Source organism: Equus quagga, chromosome 8 (genome assembly GCF_021613505.1).
Source record: "Equus quagga isolate Etosha38 chromosome 8, UCLA_HA_Equagga_1.0, whole genome shotgun sequence".
Taxonomy (NCBI): Eukaryota; Metazoa; Chordata; class Mammalia; order Perissodactyla; family Equidae; genus Equus; species Equus quagga.
Window position 1 is genome coordinate 94,403,400 of NC_060274.1, and position 26,548 is coordinate 94,429,947.

At 41.0% G+C, this 26,548-nt stretch overlaps 1 protein-coding gene across 4 annotated transcripts in view; it reads right to left on the reverse strand.

Moving 5' to 3' along the window:
* Positions 1-424: 424 nt before the first annotated feature.
* Positions 425-26,548, reverse strand: part of DOCK4 (dedicator of cytokinesis 4) — a 432,596-nt gene continuing 406,472 nt past the window's right edge. For 2 of the 4 annotated variants that reach the window (XM_046670231.1, XM_046670235.1), the window contains exons 41-52: positions 26,008-26,094; positions 19,468-19,644; positions 18,633-18,716; positions 15,535-15,654; positions 15,069-15,190; positions 14,620-14,740; positions 13,509-13,590; positions 13,225-13,334; positions 11,428-11,500; positions 9,553-9,666; positions 6,757-6,818; positions 425-3,064 (exon numbers count right to left, since the gene is read on the reverse strand). In XM_046670231.1, coding sequence (XP_046526187.1) covers positions 2,615-3,064; positions 6,757-6,818; positions 9,553-9,666; positions 11,428-11,500; positions 13,225-13,334; positions 13,509-13,590; positions 14,620-14,740; positions 15,069-15,190; positions 15,535-15,654; positions 18,633-18,716; positions 19,468-19,644; positions 26,008-26,094 — 1,602 coding nt within the window. In that variant the 3' untranslated portion in view covers positions 425-2,614. The remainder of the gene's footprint in view (positions 3,065-6,756; positions 6,819-9,552; positions 9,667-11,427; positions 11,501-13,224; positions 13,335-13,508; positions 13,591-14,619; positions 14,741-15,068; positions 15,191-15,534; positions 15,655-18,632; positions 18,717-19,467; positions 19,645-26,007; positions 26,095-26,548) is intronic. The other 2 variants (XM_046670233.1, XM_046670234.1) reach the window with 2 other exon arrangements.

Here is a 26,548-nt window from a genome sequence, read left to right on the forward strand (position 1 = left end):
GGTTTGGCAGAGTTTGTCAAATATATTTCCTATCATTTTATGAAAATCAGGGAGAAAAGCTGGCATGTGGATAGTTTGTCACAGCTGACAAAGGCGACACTCAGGTACACCTTCATACCCCTGGCAGTTAGCTGTTTTGTGTCAAGTTTTCTAATGCAAACAAACTTTGATGGCTTGACTTGTTAAAATGGGCTCTGGTTAGGCCAATTAAAAGCCACTCAGGTAAATGTTACCTTCTCAACTTTTTTTCTCTAGGGCATCAATAAACTTTGTAGGGAGAAGTACATCAATCAAGGCATAACACCAAAAAACAGGATCTATCAACAAAGAAGTCTGGAAATTTCAGTATGACACAACCAGGAGATTTACACAGCTTCTGCTCCAGGTAAAGACACACCGATGAAAGGAATAAAGACAGAAACGCTAAGATTAATCAGGTAATTTTATTTAATATTTACCATTCAGCAGCAACCAATATGAACATCTGAGCTAACAGAATCTCTTGAAGTTGTCTGCTATGTAGCTGCTTCAGAAATACAAGCACATGATAAATTTAACTGTTCATTGCCAAAATTTTTTTAAAAAATGGCTTCAAGAGCAAATAACACTGATTTATACTGTGCCCAAGCACTAGTCAACAAATCTATTAAATTACAGAGGAAAAGGAAATCAAAGAAGCTTTGTTATCTTATGCATGTCACCTTATTTAAATGGAAGGCTTCATCTCTTTAAAGCAACAGGAATATGGAGCTTCCTATATATATATTTATATATATACTTTTTTTTAAAGGATGTGATTACAAACACAAAGTGTTATCATCAAAAGCAAAAGCTAGTTCAAGAAATTTCCAACTGCAAAACTTGCAAGATACAAAGCTAAAATTCATATGTTCCTTTTCTCAATTATGAATACTTTCACTAAACATAAATATTTTAACATATATTAATTTTTCTGACATTCAAAATTGTAGTCAATATGGCAGAATTATTGTTAAAAGCACATATGTACAAATATTCTTTTTCCATACATAAAGTATTTGGCATAATTATAATAACAATCATACTGCATCCACAACTGTTTGCTCTTATTTTTACTTTTTTTTTACACATAATGGTATCTCTTATTAAAATTAACCAGTTATGTACAAAAATACTTGAACATTTATTATAGAAAACCTCTATAACCAGCCTCAACAGCGTATACCTGCTGAATGGTTTCATAAGGGAATATAAAAAAGTGGTCACTGCCTTCCAGGTAAGCTATCAACAAAACAAACACAGTTAAACTACAATGAGCTTCCCAACAAAAGAGGGAAAATATTTAACAGTATGATTTAAAATACAGTTCATATCTATTGTCAATTGAGTGTTATAAACAGTCAGTAAAAGAAAAAACAAAGATACAAAATACATTACTACATACAAGGTGCTTTTTTTCACACTCCTACAACTGTGGCATTCGCATCCCTATCTAGATCTAAGATGCTATGTTGCAATATTTAAGCCAGAGCCGTCCACAGCCATCATCCTTCAACAAAAGGACAACAGGATCAGCTAAGAAGACAAGCTCCACTGGTAAGAATGGAGAGTTGTGAGGAATTTTTTATTTTGTGCAGGACTGAAAGTTAATGCCCTTGGCTTTTTAAAGTCCTTTTGCCATTTAATCATGCTAATATATTTTCTCAAAGGTTTTTATCTTCATTTACACTATTGATTTAATACTGTCCTGTATTGATTCCTGAATTCTTGTTAATGGAACACATTAATTTGTGCCTGTTTAATACATGAACATCTGCTCTTCTTCAATGACAAATGTGGTAGAGGAAACTATCAAGTAAGGAAGCACAAGATTCAAGTAAACATTTCTGGGGTCGTTTGCTTAATCTACCCGATTGGAACTCTGAAAGTAAATTGCACCTTAAAAAGAAATACAGTAGATACTATCGTGTCAGAGTACTAAAGGATTTACCAACCAATTCACAAAGTAGAGTTTTAAGAATGTAGACAGCTGTCAAATGTCAAAAGCAACCTTAAGAAGTATTCTGTTTCAAGAACAAAACAACTTCCAGTCTCAATCCTTGCAACCCCTTAACTATTTTGTCTAACTAGCCTGCTTCAACTTTTAATTCTGATGATGTGCATTGATCAGTCTGCTCATGGAAAGAGCCAGAAATCTCACCTTATTTACAGATGTCTTCTGCAGTAAAGACCGTTATGTTAGGATGTGCAATGACTTAATAAGCTTTCTCAGAGTATCAAGTATTCAGTAAAAAGTATACAACATTATCACGCATCGTATTGTTTGACAATATTGTTTTTAAGATTAAACTATGTAAAAAAAGAGAACATAAAAAGATACAAAAGGAGTCTTCATCATTATTTACCACTTTCAAATGAGAAACGTTTTAATGAAACTCAGCCATACTTCATATAACATCTGGCGCTTTAGATCAGTAACTTAATATTGTGCAACATTATATTAATAAGCAAATTTTAATTCCATTTAAAGACAAATCTGAGTACGTTATTAAAGTGCCTACACTAAATATCTTATCATACTTCTTATTCTCCTGTAAACGGCAAAGAATTCATCGCAGGTGAACAGAAAAGTGACTCATAACTGCGAGACCTTCCGTGGCAGGGGCCTGGGCCGCGGCGCGGGGTCAGTCCTCCGGGTCCCATTCTCCAGGTGGCTCGATCGCGCCGCCAGCGGCTTGGGGGGCAAGGCGGGCGGCTCGGCGGTGGGGGGGACGGGAATGGACAGGCTGTGAGGTAGCGGGACCGGGCGCCGCAGAGTCCGCTCGTAGACGCTGTAGGGTGGCGGCGTCTTGCTCTCCTTGCGCACCGGCTCCTCCGGCCCGCTGTAGCACGGCCCCGGCCCTGGCCCTGGCCCTGGCGCTGACGGGTCATTCACCTGATTTTCAAAGCCTGAGGTTTCCGACGTGCTACACCGGCTGAGAGAAGAAATCCCACTGCTGTAGCTGCCCGACAAGACCGGGGAGTTGGAGCTCAGTCCTGGGGAGTGATACTCCACGGGAGATGGGGTGAAAGACTGCACAGAGCCCTGCGCAAGCGGAAAAAGGGAGACAGCAGAGTCAGGAACACTGTGATGGGCTGAACCGCATCCCCCCAAATTCATACATTGAAGCCCCAACCCCTAGTACCTCAGAACGTGACTGTATTTGGAGGCAGGGCTTTTACAGAGGTGGTTATGTGAAAATGAGGCTTTTTGGGTGGACCCTAATCTGATATGATTGATGTCCTTAGAAGAAAAGGAAATTTGCATACAGAGATACCAAAGATGCCTGCACACAGAGATAAGACCCCCTGAAGACAGAAGGAGAATGTGGCCTTCTATAAGCCAAGGAGAGAGGCCTCCGGAGAAACTAAGCCCAGCGGACATCTTGGTCTTGGACTTGTAGCCTCCACAACTGTGAAAAGATAAATTTCTGTTGTTTAAGCTGCCCAGTCTGGGGTGTTTTGTTACGGCAGCCATGAGGGACCAACACAAACACCCAGACTCAAATTTGAGTGTTGTCATTCTCAGCACTGAACATACACGTCAGGCATTTATCTGCCAGGCCCACCATTCAGTCACTCCACCTCACTGCCTCCTTCTTATTTTCAGGATAGAAGATAAAAGTAATCAGAAAGGAAATTCAGAGGCATAGAATTAGTCTCATAGTTTGAAAGATAGGGAACTGGCAAAAAGAAAAAAAAAAAAGAAAAACTCTGAGCGTGCCATTTCCCCTTTCTAGCTCATCAGGGCATGAGCTCAGAACGGCAGGACAGGATGGCAGGACGCAGGGCAGCTTGACAAGCAGGCCGGACTCCCACCAGAGAGCTCAGGAGGAATGAGAGGCACCGCGGGCCTGCATTTGATTACTCTGTCCCAGCGCCGACTCCTGAGCTGACGCTGCACACTGGCGGCCCTCAGGCTCTAGCTTGAGATATGAGCTGCTTCATCTGCAGCGTTTTTAAAAACTTAGTTGCTAAGTCAGGTTTAAACAGGAAGATTTCCCCAAAAACTCCAGATTTCTAGCATTTCGTAAAGAACTGGCAGTTCTAGCAACAATGGCTCACATTCTCTTAATGGAAATAATCTTTTGAAGCTGTGCAGGGGCTGTTCCCTTTAGAGGGAGCATGAATTCCTCCCCACCCGTCCATATAGTATTCTGCCTACCTCCTTCACTCATTTATGTTAGCTCGCTGGCATCTGAATTTGCTACTTCCCCAACTGGTTTCCTAAAGAAAACAAGTCCTAAGAGATGTTCTGAGAAAAGAGGGTTCTGCTGGGAAATGCTGCATACTACATACTCCTTGAGTATATTCAAAGCATATTCACATGTAAAAGTCTTACAGTAAAGAAACCTAAATGACTTCGTTCAGCCCAGTGTTTTCTAAACTTACTTGACCGTAGACCATTTTCCTGTTTATCACATAACGGCCTATCAAACTTTAATGTTCTATGGAACACACTTTGAGAAATGTTGTCCTAGATGAACTTTACCTTGATCTCTTTTTCAACAAATTAATACTGGTAGACACAAATCCTTTCATTTAGCAAGAGCCTAAAATTAAGCATGGCCAGTTAAGAGATCTAAGGGCTGGCCCGGTGGCCAAGTGGGTAAGTTCGTGCGCTCTGCTATGGCAGCCCAGGGTTTCTCTGGTTCGGATCCTGGGCTTGGACATGGCACTGCTCATCAGGCCACGTTGAGGTGGTGTCCCACGTACTACAACTAAAAGCCCCCACAACTAAAATACACAACTATACAGGGGGGGATTTGGGGAGAAAAAGCAGATAGAAAAAAAAAAAAAGAAGATTGGCAACAGTTGTTAGCTCAGGTGCCACTCTTTAAAAAAAAAAAAAGAAAATCTAAATTCCCTGCTGTTTTTGTCAAAAATGAGACTCCAAGTTCAAAATCAGGCATGTAAGCTCAGTCTTCTCCACAGGGTTAACTCCATCATGTAATTGCTGACAAAACTCTCAGTTAAGGCAGCAACGCTGCATTCTAATCACAGCAAAGTCAGTAACTTGGTAGCAGTGTGCCCTCTAATGAAACCCAGGAGTTACAACACCGATGTTCCATCCACTTTCTCTTCAAATTCTGTTTGTAAAGCTGTAGCTACAAGGCTGCATCTGGCCAGTAAGAACATACGCAGGTCTGCAGGGAGATGGTATACACCACCTTGCTAACTAGGACTATTTTGTAGCTACTTGAACATTTTCATCCCTTCAGTTCTTTTTATTTTTAAAGAATCAATCTCCAAGACTCTTATCGTCGTATTACTACTCTGCAAAATCAAGTTGAAAAATGCAGATATTAATTCCATAGAAAGATGCGGGGGCTCTTTGCGAGTACAGGTAAATGTAAAGCTGCAGAAACACCACATTGCCTTCCTTCCCATCACATCAAGATGACAGCCCGTGGCCACCACAGCGAATGCGGTCGCGCATACTTTATGTTTAACGGCTGCACTGCAGAATGACAACAAAACTAGCAAGTAATTTGCACTCACCAGCAAATTTCTACATCAGAAATGTTGGCAATGCAAATGAAATCACACTTCTTTGCATATTTCTCCATCTTTTTGGCTTTGTTTTCCAGATTCTCAATTTCTATCAGCAACTATCCTTAGCACCACAGATGTATCAGATCACGACCTGCCCCTCTTGTGTTTGTAGAAGGTAATTTGTCTTTTTCTTTCACATTAGCTGGAAATATCTCATCAACCAAAGGACATGGAGCATGTAAATCCTAAGTCACTTGGGTACAAAATCATTCTTTCAATGCTCACTTCAACCTCATCTTTGCCTCTGGTGCGGTAGCTCTGAACACCAACATCTATAGGTATGACAATCCTTGCGGCCAGTCTGATTCAATTTGGATAGAGACTAAATATTATTCTTTACCTTCATGAGGAAGTTTGTATGTTTACAGATGTTAACTAGCCTACGTCTACACACTAATTCAAATGTCTCACCTTTAAAGCTTTCCAGTTTGTTCCCCAGAATTTTTTAATTCATTTTACTGCTTTGTTTTTTATTATCAGGTATGGTTTTTGTTTTTTTGGTGAGGAAGATTTGTCCTGAGCTAACACCAGTGCCAATCTTCCTCTATTTTTTGTATGCAGGATGCTTCCACAGCATGTCCAGTGAGTGGAGTAGGTCCACGCCCAGGTCCGAACCTGCGAACCCGGGCAGCCGAAGCAGAGCACATGGAACTTTAACCACTTGGCCATGGGGCCCGCCCCATGAAGCATGTATTTTGAATATAAATGAAAGCTTTACTTATTCTCTAAAATATTCAAAGAGAAAAAGTTGGGTTCAGCTTTGTCAAAACGAGTGAGGCTTACCATAAAGGCAAAAAGGCACAGGAGAATGCTAAGTAGATCTTGATTATTGATGTTTTTCAATTGAAGTGATTTGTTTTTGGATGTCTCTTAAACCAAAAGACCAGGCCGAAAACGTCCTGGGAGATACTCTGGGGCCATATTTCTTTCCTAATTTCTGGTCTGTACATTCTCATTGCCACCATTTGGAGAATGGGGCTAATAATCTTAGAACAAATGGCTACATTCCCTAAAGGGAAAGCCTAGTGTTGTTTGCTCCCCATCCTCTTCTACCCCTTCTTCATGTGCTCTTTGCCTGGTCTGTGCAAATGAAAGCCCCTCACTGACGCACCGGGGATGAGTCTTGGAAAAAAGGAACGTGGGGCCAGTACATTTAGCCTCAGTCTAAAGAAAGGCCTGTACCTTCAATGGAGATCGCCCGGCAGGTGAGGGGGATACTGGTGTCGTGTGTCTTGCTGGTGAAGCTGTAAACAAAGAGAGATCATTTCAATTAGGAAAAACCAGATGGTTGACTATCTGCAGATACCCTCTGTGTGTATAAACCCATACAGATGATGCAGTGCATAAGGATCTCCTAGGCAAGGGGGTGAGGTGGAGAATCTAAATGATGCCTTTCCAAAACAGATTCCTCTCAAAGGATGGCAGCACCCAGACATGGGATAATCAGGGAAAAGTCACCAGAGCATACATGATGCTTTAACCAATGTGACAGGGCCCCAAACTAGTCCAGTGTCCCTTCCATCTCCCCAAAGTTCAGATGCTTCTGCACTGCTTGATCTATTTCAAAAGGTGCTTTTAGGTGGGAGGTGCCGGGAGCAGTCCTCAGAAAACAGCCTAGGCAACTTTGGCCTGAGCAACGGGAAGATCAACGTCACCTAGTCAGCTTAGAATAGATCCATGGGAATACATTTCTACCAGCCTCCCTTTCACATCCCCAATATTCCCCAAACAGACAGAAAACCCTTGGCCACATCCATACGAGAGGTGAGAAGTTTTCCATCTCTCCCCCTAATGCCTGTACTCAGGTGTTCCCTTGTCCTCGGGGCTGGTACTCCATGGATTTCATCATCATGGCAAAGAAGAGCTCTCTCTGTTTCCCCCACTAGATTTTCAAGCCCTACACCTGGGACACAGCATATGTGATGGCCCTGTTTTGTGTGTCTGCTTGTGGAACAAATCCAGCTCTCTGAAGCATCGCCACGCACTCTAAGAGCCTGCTGTGACACAGTCAACACTGAAGCGTCAGCCAGATTTCCCAATTCCACCTACACAGGTTTCAGTGAGTTCAGGGTTTATTGCTCTGTGATGAGCTGCCATTCTCCCAGCTGTCACAGTGAGGTTTGTAACTCTTAAGAAAACTACAGAAAGGCTGAAAGAAAGACAGACATTTACAGATCCCCCCAACAGTGACCACAGACGATGACATGAGGACAGACCATGAAAGCAATCAGTGCAGAAGGGAAGGCAGCCCTGCCACATTAACTTGGGAGAGGTGAGGTCATCTGCATGCTCTGGGTCTTAAGGGATCAGGGAGAAGGGTCCAGTATCACACTGTGGGGTTGTGCAGTCTCCCTCTTGCATGCTAGGGCATGCTGTCAGTGTGTGTCATGTTCCAACACCAGTGTTAGTTCTATCCCATCAGTCGTGGGTGTTGATTATGGAGGGAAATCACATATGTATAGAGAAGCCAATCCTGATTGGGAACTGTAAGATTTACTGTTGCTTGGGCCCTCCCCTCTTCCTCTTGACTTAGGCGTTCACTGACACCACCACTGTGAACTCCACAGCGGCCCCTGCACCCACTGTGTGTTCACAGAGATGTTTCTCTAGAAAGGCATTCTCCCCCAGAGACCTAAAATAATTCTATCAGTATCCTTGTCTACAAGTTTGACTTGGCCTAGGAACCGAACCACCAATATTACTGTTCCTTAGAAAATGCTTTTCAAGTTCCCAACTTTAGGGATACAACTAGGTTTAACTAGAGAGTGCCTGAATATATGTACATCATGAATAAAATACACATTCTTGGTTGATGAGTCTTCATCTTCCATGGTCACACTAATGCAGACTATCAATTAAGCCTAAAGTTATTTCCTGTTTTGTTTAAAGATTTCACATGCCTTTCAAAACCTGATGGTGACTTTTAGCTTTGGTAAGTATGGAACAAACTGGGTAACATAGTTTACTTTAAAAAGAGGGAAAGTCAGTTTACTTTTCTTAGTTTAAGGGAAAAAAAAAAGATGAGATACTAAAACACAGCCAATGAAACATGATCAACCCAGAAAAAATCCATGAAGGAATAGTGTCATCTTATCTCTTGCCTAAGGCCAGTTATATTTGTGAAGCTTCAAAGCTACTCTAGACATAGGTAAGTGTTGAAAAGACTCTCCCCACCACCAGGATAGGTAGAGTCAGTAAAGTAGGTCAGGTTCCTCTTAAAGACTGTACCCTACTTAGGTCACCAAGCAAATAGCTTGTTCAGGAGGAAGGGGCCTGTTATTGCTAAAACTCACAAAGGAAGTTTCTTAAGAATAATTTTCAGTGGCTCTCAAAATCTAGAAAGGGTTGGTAAAATACAGATTCTAAGGTCTTACCCCAGAAATACTGAAATTCTGATTCAGTAGTCTGAGATTAGGCCCAAGAATTTGCTTCTTAAACCACTCCCCCAGGGGAGGCAATGCCCTGAACCAACCCTATGAGAAACAGGGGTCTTGAAAACAGATCTCTCTAAGCAACAGATAGCTATGGATACAACGCTAGTTGGCCCCCACAAGCCTATTAAAGTTACAGTTAGTCAATTCCTATTTAGGGGCAACCTTAAACCCTTGCATGAGCCCCAAATAAGACTGAACAAAGTGGCTGAGTTAGCATAAGAATGAGGTGGGTAAAGCGAAGCACAGAGAAAATGCTAGTGGCTTAGCAAGGTTAGGATACCTCCCCACATTTTGAGATGGTGCCTTGGAGGAGAACATTCTACAAAATCTGTCTGAGGGGTTTTTTAGGAACGGAGGACTGTTTGACTTCGTGTACCAGAAGCTCAGGAAAAAGGGACAACACTGGAAATGAATTATGCAGTTACTAAGGTTTTTACCTCAAACACCAAAATGCCTACCTTTCTCTGAGGAATTCACGACAAACTGAAGTAGTCAATAAAAGTTATCTGATAAAAGTGATTGTTCAAATGCTTCAAATACCCACCAGTCTGTGTGGGTCTTGGAGGGACAGGGGGAGAGATAAGCTTCCCACTATCCGACATGTTCTTGGCTTCTTTCCCACTGTCCAGGCTCCAGCTGCTAGGGGTGGGATTCACAGCTGGAAGGGAATAACACAGCTAAAAACACATGGTCCACTCTGCCCTTCAAACGCTTGAGATCTTAAAAGAAAGAATTATCCGGAATAAAAAAAAATAACTGGATTTAAAAAAAAAGCCAGGAAACCTAACTACTAAAGCTTTATTTAATTGCCTACCTCACAGTTATAGTTGACATTTAACTGGGTGACAGCACGTCTCTTTATTTCCCTCGAGCAGTGAAGCAGAACTACAGATCTCTACACTAGACTAGAAATGTTGAGAATGACAAATGCATCTAGATGCTGGGTAACAGATGGAGATATCGTCATTATTTTAAAACTTGTTTTTTAGTGGAAATTTCTGGACAAGGGGCACCCAGAAAGGAGGAAGGCAATGACATGCTAATATTTCAACTGTTTGGCAGAATTATTGGGATGGACTAGCCACTCTACACTGTGCTGTTGATCAACTCTTTGAGGAAAAGATCCTTGTTCCTGAAATCATTGGATTATACTGAAATACGTCCTAAAAGAAAAATTTGGAATACTGACAGTATTATTCCTTTTCTGTAATTTGCCTGTTCCATGCTTCAGTAAGATGCAGAAACATGGAACAACCCTGTTAGGAACAAGGGCAAGACACACAAGGTTATAAATAGCCACTATGCAATGAGTTTTACAAGAGCAAGTGTTGCAGGTGGCCGTGGCCTGCTCCCTGTACAGACACTGCCACCTGATGGACATGTCTAGGATTTCAACATTTTACCATTCTTTAAAGCATGGCATTCATTTAATGGGATGGAATTACCACTCTTAGAATCCTTTTTCTCTGTTCCTCTTAAATGTGCCTTGTGGTTTTCTTTGGTAGAGGGGTGATAAAAATACCCCATTCTTAAGTTCTCTGGACAAAGATCAGTATTTGACTTGTAACATTAAAGCAGAATTTGTGTTTTAAAATAATTTTGGCCAGGGTCTTGCTAATTTTGATCTCCCAAGGAAAGTTTTAATGTTAACTTATTGGTGTACTCAAATGACAATACAGTCTAGTTCTAAATGAGGGCAATTAAAGCGCACTTTATGGGGACATTTCGTTAGTGACTCTTGATTCATTGGCTCGTGGGACGGCTCTGAATTTTGAGGCTTGACCCCGAGAGAGGCAAACGGGTGACTTGCTGCAAGCCCCCCACCCCCAGCTGAGGAAGTCACATTTAGTCTGCTCTGCATCTTCTGCTGTGTTGCACAGACTGATGCTAACTGGCTATTAACAGCTATGCGCGTGTTTGTTTCTCATTTTTTGTGTGACCTTGCAGCAGGGCACACTCCATTATGCACTGGATTGCAACTCTTAAGTAGTATTTGAGTCACCACAAACAACAGATGAGCTGGCAGAATGAGCTTTGTAAGGGAGATGAAGAGTGGGACCAGGGAATCAATCTGGGAAGGTGCTGTTTCCACGGTGCTGAACAAGTAGCCTAATTGGCAAATTTGCTTCAGGAAGCGCGGGAATTGCCTCAGTGACTCGCTGAATAACACCCATAGCCAGTGAACAGAGGAGTGCCTAACTTGCTCAGATTCTGCTGTTAAATCCTACAAGAAAACAGTTTTTAAAGAATGCATCATGAATGACTGTCTTCATTAATCCCTTAAAGAGCAAATTAGTCCTGATCATTAAAGATCTGGAGACCTGCCTTCCACAAAGACACATGGAAGACTGGAGAAAATGAGAACAAAACAACCCCTGACACATTCCAGGACTGATGAAGGGGCTGGGTTTACACCCACCTTTCTCAGGCGCAGAAAGATTTGGGTCGCTGCGTGGCAAGGCCCCGTCTCCAATGTGGTTAAACAGCAGCCTCTGGAAGGGACAACAGCCTATTTTTATGATGCGATATGCTGACATGGGAAACCTTTTAGAAAACGAGATGATTATCTCATTACTGAAACTTTTTGTTCAAAATAATTTTTATATGGTGTATGATGAACCTAGGAACAAAAAATTTAATTATATTTAAGGAAAAAAGGGGAGAAGAGCCTTGGATTTTGAGAAAGAGAACACAGTGTTTAGAAAGTTTGTGTTAGATTTTAAATATAAATGGTAAATAAGTTTTCATAATAGAATGTAGGGAAAAATAAATAATAACTAGCAGTGAAGCTCTGGTGCTCTTTATAAAGATAAAGGCTAGACTGGCAATATGAAATGCAAATAAATAAGAATTAAAGGAGAAATATTAGCAAAAAAATCTCTAGTGAATGGACTTCACATTTTAAATCCAAATTAGGTTAAAATGTATGAAATGGTCAACAATATTCTACAATTTTTAACCCACAAAATTGCCAGTTTTACATGGTTCTACCTAATATATTAAAAGAAAAAGCATGAGTCCTTAAAAGTAGGTGCGCCATGGCAATGTGTATTATTGAAGTTTTGGCAACATACACACTGCTTCAAATTTTACCAAAAGTGGGACACTTGGGAGGCTAATCATGGAAGGCTCTCAGAGCCCCGATGCTGGCAACATGCCCTCCAAGAGCAGATGGGACAAACTGTGAAATTCCCTTGCAACATCAAGTGGCAAAGGGAAATGAAACTGGTGAGCTGGTTCAGCCAAACGCACTCAGCTATAATTTCTGCGAGACACCAGTGCTGTGCAGATGAGGTATCCTGGGACTTCCTGGAAGATCACACAATCAGCAAAGACAAAGCAATCAAGCCAATTCCCACTCGCTCTCATCCATTTCCAGATGCAGCTACAGACTTCTGCCAGGATGGTGTAGAAAAACAGAGAAATTAGCTGGAGTATAAATAGCTACTGTTCTCTGCTCCTGAGTTATTCCCCAATAATCGGTACAACTCAGGGATACTCTTGAATCTTCAACTTTGAAACCACTCTTCAAAGCCCTTGAAGTGCCCAGAGGGCCAGGCCCTTGCTCAGACTAAAAGGGATCACTTCAAAACGAAGTCCAGGCCGGAGGTGACGGCCGTGTTCCCTTACTCCTGAGGAGCGCAGGGAACGCCGAGGACTCAAATGCTTCTCCCTCCATGCGTTAGAGAAGAATGGCAAAGGCAAACGGAAATGGCCCCTGCACCCTTGGGGACCTCACAAAGGAATCAACTGCAGCTCTCTCAAACTAGGCAGAGGCCAAAAGGAAGACTGCCGGGCAGACCTTGCTTCTCCTCAAGGGTCTTTTGCTAATGTAAGAAGTTTCTCCAAATTTCTACTACACACACAGACACACACCCCAGCTCATTCGCCCCATTAGCCCCGGTAATGTTTAAAGTAAAGTAGCAACATGAAATGCAGAGTCAGATCCAGGAGGGTAAAATCATTTCCCAATTTTCCTCTCAGCTTTACTGCCCAGGCAACAACCCCTGTATCTGCATCAGAAATAGGGCTCAAACAAATTCCTAACAAGAGGCACAGAACAGAGGTTCACTCTTCACCCAGCTGGAGCTGTTGTCTCCCAGGACCTGCTGTCACAGCTGGGTGCCTCTGGCAGCTACAGTGTGTTTCTGCGGAGATATGTAAGCAATTCCAGACTTTTCCTTGTTTTCTAGTATCGCCATCCCGCAAGGACTACCTGAGAAGGCTCCACAGGTGTTGGATAGATGGCACTGCATGGTCTCTCTCTTGGGGACAGGCAAGAGTTTTCTCTGGAATGTTTGTGTTTGTCAGACAACAAAGGAGAAGCTGGGAAGAGAAGGAAAGAAAGCATCATCAGTGAGATGGTGGTGCTGGACCTGTTGGCGGGAGAGGGCTTGAGTGTTGTGACAGCGGCCACAGTTTAGGAAATTGAAGCCACAGCTCCTGGGGGCTGGAAGGCTCTCTAAGCATCCTTAGTCTACCCCACACCCTGGCACTGACCTCTGGCACTCGATGGAGCAGAACTTGTCACATTAGGCGAAGCTGAGTGAGTAGAGCTCAAGCTTGAGGTAGATGGACTTGGCTGGAAATACATGGGAGCTGTTATCACACACTGCTCAGAGGCTCCAGACAACACTGAGGCGTTTGAAACAAGATCACTGACATTTTTTTTTCAAATTAGCAATAAATAAACAAACAAACAAAAAGAAAGCAAAAGGCCATTTAGAAATATAGAAAAATCTCACTGACTCAGAGTGATAAGGAGGTCTGTCTGAATTAATCAAGAATCCAAGATTTGGACTCCTGCCAAAGGAATGCATTCGTGTTGGTTTCAGCTACATACTGTGACTTGGGACCAGGAAGCAGTGCACCTCTTTCTAAAGTCCAAGCAGAAAGACTCCCAGCCGAGGGCATGTAAACAGGTGAGTGCTTCTCAAAGGCAGGGAATACACCTTCTCATGTTCTCCAAAAATGTGTTCAAAGCATGAATTTGGTAATATGGCTTATGCCCCTTCTCCAAAGATAGTGGTGAGGAAGATTTCAGCTTAGTCTTACTGAATTCTTATAAATTCTTTATTAGTGGTGTCTAACATTTTTTTGTTGCAAGAGTTACAACTCTTTTTTTTTTTTTTACTGACTCTAAAATCCCTAAAAACTATATGTTCTACTTTCATAAAAAACTTCATATTATGGAAATTTCCCAATATGTACAAAAGTAGAGAGATTTTTAGAATGGACCCCTAAACCCTGTATTCTTAAGGAAAAAAAGCCACTTAGAAATGCTAAGAGGCAGGTAGGATGTGGCGACATGCTCTAGGAGTCCTGGACTGAAGAACCACATCCGAGGTAGGTCTCAAAACTAACCCCCGCACCGCTCGCCTGGGCTTTCCCATTGCTGGCTCATGTCTTCTTAGAGTGGATAGGACAGTTCTGAGAGGAGCATCTTTGTAGACTCCAGAGACCAAGATAGCCATGAGAGTGTTTAAAGGTCTGTCCTTAAGTCAAGTTCTTGCTCGTAGGTCTGTTCCTTAGCACGGCAGACTGAACAGAAACTCTCATGATCGAGACAGAAAAGGAATCAACACGACCAGACAAAAAGCTAATCAAGTACCTGCATGTTAAAGACTTCATCAGAGCTTTCTGATTGCCCTGTAATATTGCTTACTTCAGCAGAAGCTTGTGAGGACAGTGAGGAGGAAGAGTATCGGTTGACAGCTGGGTAACTTAATGGGCTGTTTCGGGGAAAAAAACATGGTCATTAACTCAGTCTCTGAATTATACTTTCTCACATGCTGGCATGGTATAAAGCCTGAGGAAAAAATATACATCCCATTTTGTTGTCTCCTGTTTGCTTCAATATAATCAAATGTTTGAGTTTATTTATTTATTTCTCATGCTGTTGCTGTTTTACCAGTGGCAGATGTCTGCAGCTGCCTTGCGGGTTAATTATTTCATTACGAAATAGCGTGTTTGACAAATTGTGCCATAAAGAATGAGAGAATCATTCCAGATCATCTTGTGGGGATGCCAGAGTGTAAGGTAATTCAGAATATGACTTACCTGCGTCTAGGAATTACCCTGGTACCATCTGGGCTCATAGAGGCAGGTGCTGAGTTTCTACACACGCGAGGGCTTCCATTAGGAAAATGGACTGGACTGGCTTGTATACAAGCAGAGAACTCCTAAAGATGCAGTAAAGAAAATATTTTAGAAGAGGAATTATATGGGCAAAGTAACTCGTGAGATATTTTAGTATATTAGATACACATTCTAATCGTCATGAAATCTTCACATAGGGCTATTAAGATAAGTTTCAGTATTATTACGGTTTCTCTCTTTTGTTTTCATAGAAGTTGAGCATGGAAAATAGAAGATAATGCAATTTTAACATTTGAGGGCTCCCTGATAAAAAGGTGCAGTTTGGTAGAAAAACCAAAAGATGTCAGTATTGGATACTTCATCATCATCCTTTTAACAAAAAGCAAGTGGCAGTGGTCAGACTGCCCCCTATGGACACTGTACGTACCTGTATCCCCAAGCTCGACTTCATCACAAAGAACTGGTCGACCAGCTTTTTGTGAAGGGGCCTCATATCTTGAGGCACAAACTTCTCATGCACGGCCAAACCAAATTCCAAAATCTGTGCCTTGATAATAACATAAGGAAAAAATCCACATCAGTGAGTAACTCCCTAAGTGCCTGCTAGGGATCAAGCACTGTACCATACATTTTGCATGCATTATTGCTAATCCTCTCAATCTGACAAGATAGGAACAACCCTTAACTTACAGGTAGGACACTGAGGGTCAGAAAAATCCTGCATGTAGTAAAAGACCAATAGGGATTGGAATTTAGGGCTGATTCCGAAGACTTGATTTTCCCACTACCCTAAGTTTCCTTGCCATGTATTTTAGATCTGTAACAACAATCCTTTTAAACAGTTATGTGGCCGTTGGCCCCTCTTGAGTTTCCCAGGATGGGGCAGGGAATGGGGGCAGGAGCTGTTCCCCAACGGATCTCTTTTCTGGATGGCACCCCCTTTTCCACATTACTTATCTTTCTTCCATCAGTTTCTTGGGTACCCATCCCTACTTCCCCCAGATTTTTCAAATCTGTCAAGGAAGAAGTAAAAAATGAACAGGAATTCTATAATAGTTGCTATGCTTCTTGTTTTTGTTAGAAAATATTATTCTTGTTCACTTATTATAACACAACATAGAGCAGCTCCTACTTTAAAAAAAAAAAAAAGTTTTCCTGCCATGAGGACCCCGAAAGAGAGGAACATAAACATTCACGTTTCCTTTCTTCAACTCTCAGTAGTGCTGAATTCCTTCGATTGGAGTAGCAGCTGTCTCACATTTTTTAAAATGCCCCATGCTAAAGTGGTCAAAAGAACAAATTTCATAGACTAGGAGGAAAGCAAATCAGAAATCACAACTTTTATCTTTACAGTTTGTGAAGATTCAAGACTGAAAGCCCCGTCAAATAGGACTGACCTCAGGGGGTTAGAGCATCTAGCACCTTTCCTAAGGGGACAGGACTGTGCCACTCCCACCTACTGCCAGCACATTTGCATAAAGATAAAAATATCTTGAAATAAACGTCAAGGACACCTTTGAAAGGAATAGTTTGAGGGAGTGTGTGTTTGAGGCATAAAGGGAGCGTCTGATTTCTGTGATGTGAGAGTGGAAGGGACGCAGGAGCTGAACCTACATGTAGGAGCCTCCAGTCTTCTCGATTTTAAACACTTGTTTGATGACCTCCCTTTTGCCCAAATAATGTTGTAGGTTGGGTTCTCCCAGAAGGAGACTCTGACATGGAGATTAGGACATTTATGGGGGAATACCCTTGGGATCACTGCCTGTTCAGGGGAGGGACAGAAGGAGGATTTGACAAAAAATGTTGAGCTGCGTGGCAGTCCTGTCAGCCTCTGCCAACACCAGGGGAGCTCTGGACCTTTTAATGATCTGTCAGAGTTGGGCTGTGTTGGGTCCAAGTGGTCAGGCTTTATATCTCCTCCTCAGTCACTGACTGTGGGCCAGCCAGGAAGGTGTTGATCTCGGGTCAGGTGGCTCTTTGTGGCTGAGGCAATCCCTGAAGGACCTGAGAGCCAAAGCTGTCTGTTGAGGGCCACCACTCCCAGCAGCTGGGGCAACAAGTCCTTTTTGACTTCTGCATCTCTGTGTCTACTAGGTAAGGTTATCTGAATCACCTCAAGAAGTCCAGATGAGGATGGTGCCCTCGCTAGCCCAACTGTCTACTACAAAGGTCCCACAAAAATGATGTGACTTGCCCAGGGTCACATGGCAGTCACTTGTACCGCTTGTCCTATGATAGAGAGCCAACATTTCCTAGGCCATGGCTCTTTCCACAAGGCCCCAGGAACACAGGCAGGTTGTGGAGGAAACAAAGTTTCCCTGATTTTATTTTTCTTGAGAGGTTTCTTGGCCTTTTTAATTTTAATTCTGGAGAAAGAATTCAGTCAGACTGAATATAGCAGGTAAGAGCCCTGGGGTGAGGCAAAAAACTCACAAGGGACTGTGCTTGGGTTAAATACAGATTTTTAAAAATCAACAAAGGCTAACATCATTCCATAATCTTAAGCATTAGATAACCTAAACGGCTCACTTCTAGTATCTACATCACTCCCAGGGCCACACTGAGAACTTAACTTATTCTCTATTTCCTTGCAGGTCAACTCAAGTAACTCCTTTCTCTTTTCCAGAAGCTGTACAACTGACCCCCTTCCAGCCATGGCCCTTATCCATGGCCACGTATTAAGTTCTGTGGACTGAGCCTACAGAGCATAAAATATGAACTAAAATCAGATACAACCTCATCATTTTCTAATCCAAAGGGGCAAGCTTTATGTGTTTATTAACTTTGGTATTATCAAGTGGGAAGAGATGCTTCTATCACATTTTATCACCCATATTCTATTTCTCACGGGTATAAAATGTCTCTATTTCCTATTTAACCCAGACTTCCAACCATAATGTCTCCTACTTCAGAGGTTTTCAAACCATTTGCAGGCCACGAGCTATCAACAGGAAACAGCAGGCAACAGATTACTCACTCCAGTTCTTCATACTTGATGGAACCAAATAAATAAAAATAAACTATGCTTCTTTGGAATAGAAAATGATTAGATTGTATCTAGTTTTGTCCATATCACATCATCTATAGGCTTAGTCTGCAAAACATGATACTGTTTTAAAGCAGAATTGATTGATTGCCCACTTCCTTCTTACAACATTTAAGTAAGAATCTTATTCATTCATCCACTCATTCATTTATCTGGAGTTGGCCTGAACTTATTTGAGCTCAAAATTTTGAGTGAAAAGTCGGCATCAAGCAAGTCTCCTGGGAGAGAATGTTCAAAGAACATTCCAGGAGACTACACGAAGTTATTTGTTACAAGGGGCGGCCATAGTCTACTCATTGTTAAATTTATTTTTGCAGCCAAGTGGCAACAAAAAGTGGAAATCAGCAAGTTGGGATACATTACTGGTGAATCTGTCACCCTTCACTTCCACCAGCTTCACTTCTACACCAATGTAGATCACCATGTAGCTGGGGCTCTGGACAGGCAAGCACATGGCTGGGCGGGAGACAGACCCTTACCTGCTCAAGCATCAGCTCTCTTAACCGTGCAATCTTGTCTCCATCTTCAGGGTGGCTTAAGATATATTCTTTGACAAAGAATGCCTAGTAAGAGAAGGGATAGTCAGTTTACTTCAAGAGAGTCACAAAGGAAGTGAAATAGTTGTTTTTAATGACCTGGTATGTTTAAAGAAATGACACCATTATAAACAACGTTTAGGGGGCAGATGGAGTAATTTGTAGTGTGGGCAGCTGATCAAATGGGAATATAAGGAATAGATTGTTAAAGGGAGACCATAAATTGTATAATAAGTATTTTTTGAAAAACAAACAGCAAATCTAAATCAATAAGCTTTATGGCATTATATCCTAAAAATGCCTTAAGATTCAGTGTGGCCAAGATGGTGGCCTCACCTTCCAACCTATTGTGCCTTTTTGTTTAAAACTCAGAGGGCAGATGAAAAGTCCACTTAAAGTATCTTCTATACAAGATCAGACTTTTCCATGCCCATGAACCTCTTAGCTCAGGGAAATGATTTCAGGTAAGACGTTTGTTAAACAGTCCTGATACCCTTACTGCTTTTATTCATCCAAGAACAGACACTCACACATTTTTATCCTCAAAAAAATCACATATTGGGAAATGGTGTAAGTATGCATCACAAATGACTACGTTTGCTCTATTTAACAAAAAGAACTGTGTCAGCTGTAGCCCTATGTCAGCATGCTAACATGTTTATGTATTAACATAACATTTTATATTAATAAAATACGATGTGAGTTTTTTTTGAAAAAAAGATTTCTAAGACCCTAAGAAATCACATCTGAAAACTTTCAAACAATGCCTAATCCTTACCTCCTGATACCTGGAAACTCCACCATTAACTGCAGCATCTATAACTCCATTCAGGCACATGGTCAGGGGATTAATATTCTGCATCTGTCTTGTCTGACACTGACTAATCAGAGTCTTCAGCTGCTGATTTTTATTTTCCAGCACTTCGATTGCATTTTCCAGAGGACTCATCTCTACCTGAGAAGCAAATGAGCATAAGTATATATTGGATTTTGTGACATTCGAGAAGAAAGATAAAGTAGATTACCCTGTTCTGAATTATCTTTGCTCCCCTTTGGCTCCCATCAATATCTCTACCTAGGGCCATCAGTAGAATAGACAGGGATGTGGAAGACAAATTACCTCTTCGTTAATGAGGTCTGGAAAGGGAAAGTGATTATATCCATTGGTTGAAATGTGGTTTAGATAATCAGCAGTCATCAATTATATATTAGCACTGCAACAATCAATTTAATCCTTAAAAGAAAATCCAAGCATCTCACGTCTTTTAAAACTTGTTTTTCTTTTCTTTTGAAGGGCTAAATACTCAGGGACCCTGCATATTATTATCACTTTCTAGACGCTTTCTTAATGTAAGCATCTTAACGGGAGATACGAAGATGCATTTACAGATCTGATGTCAAGGAGCTTTCAGCCCAGTTGGGAAGATGGGACGTATGCCCATATGGACCCCATATGCATATATAACAGCACCATAAGGTGGCACAGGATGGCACACAGTTGGGAGTTATAGAAAATAAGATAATCATATACGCCACAGGATCTATTTGTTGAAGGAGAGCCAAACAGAATCACAATGACTTAAAAATTCTGGGTTGCATGGGGGACCTAATGGTGGAAATGATGAAAGTGCTCTTCAGATGTACAGCACTGTGACTGTTACTGTCATTGACATTCTATTCTAGACAAGGTCTGCCAAGCTCTCAGCTGTGCAGTAATTCAAGCTTACCATAAGCACATTTAAATATTGGTTCTTTCAGTTAAGGAAACAAATTAAGAGTTTTTAAAGGTCACTTAGATCATCTTAAGGCAACACTGAAAAGTATTAGAATAATGTGACTATGTCAAAATTAGGAATACACATTCATCAAAAGACACTATAAAGGAAAGAGAAGCCAGAAAGTAGGAGAAGAAATTTGTAACATGTAAAACCATCAAAAAGCCTATGTCAAGAACATATAAAGAACTCTTAGAAACCAATAAAAAAGGCAAACAACCCAATAAAAAAATGGGCAAAAGACTTAAATGGCCATTTTACAAAGGAAGAAACCCAAATGGCCAGTAAACATGTGAAAAAGTGTTGAACCTCATTTGTGATCAAAGAAGTAGAAAATAATACCACAGTAACATACTATTAAGCACTCACCAGAATGGCATAAATAAATATGGCAATAGCAAATGAGGGTGAGAATGTGAGCAACAGAATCTCTCAGTTCCTGCTACTGGAAGTTCAAATTGGTTCAATCACTATGGAAAACAGTTTGGCATTATTTACTAAAGTTGAAGATATACATATAAATATATATAAGTATATGTGTGTGTGTGTATATACATATATATATTATATTTTACAGTCTAACAATTCTATCCCTAGGCATATATCTGAGGAAAAATGAAGTAAGAGATATGTGTACATGTGTACCAGGAAACATGTACAAAAATGTTCACAATCACCTCCAAAATCCATATGTCCATCAATAACAGAATGCATGAAAATATTGTGGCATGCTGATTCAATGGAATAGTATACAGCAATGAAACAAACTTCAGTCATATGTAATAATATGGACTAATATTATAAATAATACTGAGTGACAGAAGCAAGTTACAATAGAATATACACAGTATGACACTGTGACATAAAGTTCAAAACTAGGCAAAACTAAATAGATTTGTTTAGAGAGGCATATACGAGAATGGATACCATAAACGTCAGGATAAGGGAGGGAGCTGTACTTGAGAAAGGCTGCATGGGAGGCCTCCAGGCTACTAATGACAATGTTCTGTTTTTCTTTACCTGAGTGGTGGTAAACAGGTACTTACTTTCTAATTATTTGTGACATTAAACCTTTGTTTTATGATGACAAAAGCTAAATAATAAAGGAAAAGTCTGAGAGCTCTGATTAACTGAATGTTGCAAAAGTAAACAAAACGTCTCAGAAAGAGAAAGCAGAACAGTGGTTGCCAGGGACTAGGGGGAGGGGGAACAGGGGAATTGTTGTTCAATGGATACAGGGTTTCAGTTTTGCAAGATGAAAATGATCTGTCACACAACAATGTGCATATAGTTAACATTACTGTACTATACACTTAAAAATGGTAAGACGGTAACTTGTATGTGTTTTTGACCACAATTTAAAAAAAAAAGAAATTCACGCTCACCTTTACACATTCAAATGCTATTAATATGAAAATTTACATATTAGCTCAAGGCCAATCTTCCTCGAAAACAATAAAAAAGGAAACAATTTGAAAATTAATAAGAGTAATGGATTGAAACAAATATATTTAAATCCATGAGTTACTAATGATATTAAAAACAAAACCAGGGCCAGCCAGGTGGTGCAGCAGTTAAGTTTGCACGTTCTGCTTCAGCGGCCTGGTGGTTTGCTGGTTCGGATCCTGTGCAGACATGGTACCATTTGGTGAGCCACACTGTGACAGGGGTACCACATATAAAGCAGAGGAAGATGAGCACAGCTGTTAGCTCAGGGCCAGTCTTCCTCAGCAAAAAGAGGAAGATTGGCCCCAGATGTTAGCTCAGGGCTAATCTTCCTCAAAATCCCCCAAAAACCAAAAAACCAAAACAACTAAACAAAAGCCTCTCTGTCCATTTTTGTAGGGTGTAAGGGAACCAAATTACTATTTTGAAAACTGGTAAATAAAGGGAAAGAATAGAGCATTATCCTTCCTTTCCTATACTTCAGGGTAATCAAATAGTTGACGTGAGTACACTCTTTATAGAACTCTTTATAGAACTATCCAATGAATAATTAAAGGAATGATTAAGTATCACCATTTTGTAACCCCTAAGAGATTAATGGACTGGGGCAATGATCATCAGTGGCTGCCAACATCACAAGAAAAGAGACAACCAGAGCATATAACATCGCCTATGAAGTAGTCTTGCAAAAAAAGCAAAACAAGGGGCTGACCCTGAGTAGTGGTTAAGTTCAGTGGGCTCTGCTTCAGCGGCCCAGGTTCTTGGGTCCGGATCCTGGGCACAGACCTACACCATGCTATGGCAGTGACCCACATACAAAATAGAGGAAGACTGGCAATAGATGTTAGCTCAGGGCCAATCGTCCTCAGCAAAAAAACCCCAAACAACCCCCACCCCAAATAAAACAAAAATAAAAACAAAATAACACCATATCAAGCCTCTAGATCTAACGGCCAATTTACAAAATATAGGAACAAAGAGACATGTTAAGTGACCTCACTGGTTTGCAATTTGCAAAATCCAGACTCAAGGAAATAATCCAAGATGAACAAACTGCTCCCTTCAACAAAAAAATTACAAGGAAATAAAGAGTGATTTGGGGGAACCTATAGATCAAAAGAGACTTAGGGGACATTTCAGCCAATTGCAACGTATGGCCCTTATTTGGATCTGGATTCAAACAAACAAACAAAAACCCCTAAAATAAATAGACTCTTGGTGCAGTGTGAATGAACACTGACTGGATATTTTATGATCAAGGAATTATTGTTAATTTTTTTAGATGGAGTACTGTATGGTATTGTGGTTATTCTTTAAAAATATACCTACTGAAATAACTATAGACGAAATAATATGTCTGAGATTTACTTCAAAATAATTCAGCATGAAAGAGAATGAGTAGAGGTGCAGATGAAACAAAATTCGCCTTTTTGATAATTGTTGAAGTAAAATAATGGGTAAATCATCTTTGTTCTATATTTTCTTTACTTTTGTCTGATACAACTTAAGTTTCTAAAGGACACTGGCTACCGTGTACAGAAATGACTGCAGGAGGGGAGGGTCAAAGCAGGTGACCTCTTGAAGATGACTGCAGAAATCAGGCACTAGATGGCGCTGTCAGTCAGTGGGGGCGTTGAGGACTGGCGGATTCTGGATAATTTTGAAAGTAGAGTCACAGGACTTTCTGATGGATATGATGCGAGGTGTAATAATAGTCTCATTACCTTTGGTTGGAGCTTAAAACAATCACTATTTACACATTCTATTTGATAGTTTTTTTAATCTTATTTAAAATTTTTAAAAGCTTACTTTTTAGTCAGAAAAAACTAGATATTTTTTTCTGAAAACAAGTAAAAACAATTACCAAGAAAACAGCAGTTCAAAGCCATTGTTGCCTTTGAAAGAATGGGATAATACATTCTGGGGCTATGATTTAGAGAATAAAGACCCACAATCTCATTTGAAACCTTTGGTGCCAGATGTTTCAGAGTTCAGAATTTTTCAGATTCTAAAAAAGTAATATAGGGCACATAGAGTATATTATGTAATCCTCAAGCAGGGTCTGCGGAAGTTCCCTTTAATCAAATGCATTAACATTTCTGCAGTAAAACTTGTGAATATTTTTCATATTAAGTGAGCTAAAGATCATATAGGTCTTACATTAGATCAGATCAGGTTTATCACCAGTTGAGTTTTGGAGTCAAACTTAGGAACACGTCTTTTGATTTTCAGAATCTTTTAGATTTTGACATCGTACATAATGAATTTCAATTCAGTTAGGTACATACTTACTAACTACCTACTATGTGCCCCTGATCTGGAGGACCTCATACACTAGGAATTAAGGCAGTAAACTAGCAACTTTAATAGAAGGTGGGGACATTCCAGGCAGCAGGAACAAGAGAAAGACACAAGGTTGTTAGGAGTGGGCTGTGTTCAGAGAACAAAGTACTCAGTTTGATTTGTTCTGTTTGACAGAACATAAGATTGCCTATTCTAATAAAGTAGGCAGCTGAGGTTTGAAAGGCTGTGTTTAGTAATGCTCCTTCAATCATTATCAGCATGCTGCTTTTTATGAGCATTGTGTCCATGTGTGTGTGCACATGTGCGTGTGTGAAATATTTCGAAGGTTAGGACCATTGCTGAGACTTCACAGAATTTAACACTCTGGGCACTAAGGAGCTGAAAAGGTCCTCTGAATCATTAATGCAGCATGGATGACTCAGAACATTTCTGCTGGTTGGGCCCGTGCCACCGAGCAGGAAGCACAACAATACGATTTTCTGAGCACCATGTTCAGCAGCCTCTCCTCTTCCAGGAAAGGCACTGGGGTACACCATGTAAGCAACCAGCTTTGAGGACCTTTGACTCAGACCCTAGAGAAATACAACTGCACTGAGGCAATCTAATGAATTGAATTCAATTTGTTTAGGGAGCTATATGAATTCTTTAACACAGCAAAATGAAAATGCCATTAAATCCTTGTCTTAATTGAACACGATAATGGGTAGAGAGATTTCAGGTAGGACAAGCCTTTCTTGGAAGACAATTTGGGCAGGAGCTGCTCTCACCTATTCATTGACAGAGCGGACTTGTTACCTAAATAAGGAAGGGGTTAAGTTATATTTGCACAATTGGCATATTTTCCATGAGCTAGAGAACTGTGGCAATCAAAGGGCTGGCTTCAGCCATAAGGGATGTACTCAGGGAGGGAGAAGGGAGGCTGCAAGACTGTAGGGCTGACATCAGGGTGCTGGCAGCCTGAAGAGCAGCCAGGGAGCAGGGTGGGGTCTCACCCCAGACGTGGTTGCCTTCAGCAACTGCTCTCCCTGTTCACCACAACTGGGGCCTGGAGCTGGGAGTATATTTTACAACTCAAAGGGTTCTTGGGTGCTGTGGTTTCTAGGTTCTGTAATGACACCCATTGGTCTCTAGCTGGTGTTCATCCAGGACTGCTTAGTGAGACCAACGCACCAGCATCCCTTCTACTGTGAAGTATAACAGCGTGACCTTAATGTGTGTCAGTCTGTCCTGAGCTTTCCACTAGCCTCACACTGACCATCAGGAAACGAAGGCTAAAAGAGATGAACATAACTGGCTTCGGAGTCAGAAAAATCTGGGTTTGAGCCTATCCTTTTCTAACATCTTGCAATGGGGCTTCTGGCAAAGGCTTTTAACCTCTTGTCATAGCAACTAGTGAAAATAGGGATGAGAATACATACCTCATGGCTTTGATATGGTGATTAAATAAGATAATGCAGATAACCTTCTTGCACTGGCCTGGCACACAGTGAGCATAGACTGTCACAGAGCTATAGTAATTAGGAGAGCTGGAATCCAGTCCTTCTAACTCAAGGGCCCAAGTTGTTGACATGCTGCAGTCATAGTTTTGAGGAATCCCTCTGGCTGGCTAAACGAGGACAACAGTAATCTTCCCCTTCAAGCCTTGGTCTAGTGGTCAATATCATAAATATTCACTAACTTACTAGGATGCTTCTAGGAACTTTGAGTCAAAAGCAGAAGCAATTAATAAATGGCATGACTTCAGGTGAGCGGCTGTGATGAGAAGGAACTTGAGAATAAGCTCAGATCCTTACCACTTCACGCTTCTCCACTTCAAACCAGCGGGAAATTCCAGGCAAACTCTGCACCAAGTATAATGACGTTCTCTCCACCCAGAGACTCTAGGAAACACAAAACAAATTAAGTCCCCAGGTTGTCCTGCTTTCTAGTTACTGAGCTATGACTAATGTTTGCCATTCCATTTTATCAAATTTTCCTTATTTCTGTCAGCTTTTTTTTTTAGTATCCATGCTGGACTTCAGCAATCCCTTTGCACTCCTGAAGTGATCACAGGAAGACATTGCTGGAGCTTACGTTAATAATTCCATTGTATATTGTCTGAAACTTTTTTCTGTGTAGAATAAATGATCTACTTCAGACAGCAAGCTTAAATATATAAAAACAAGCCATCACATTATTTTCTTCACTATCTCTCTAAAATTCTAATTTAAACTCTCTTCATTCAAGGGGTCTAGCTATTTTTTTCTAGAAGGGGTAGCAGTATCAGCTGGTTAACACAGGATTAGAATAACAGAATCCTAAAGGAGGAAAGGCTTTAGGAATCATGTAGCCTGA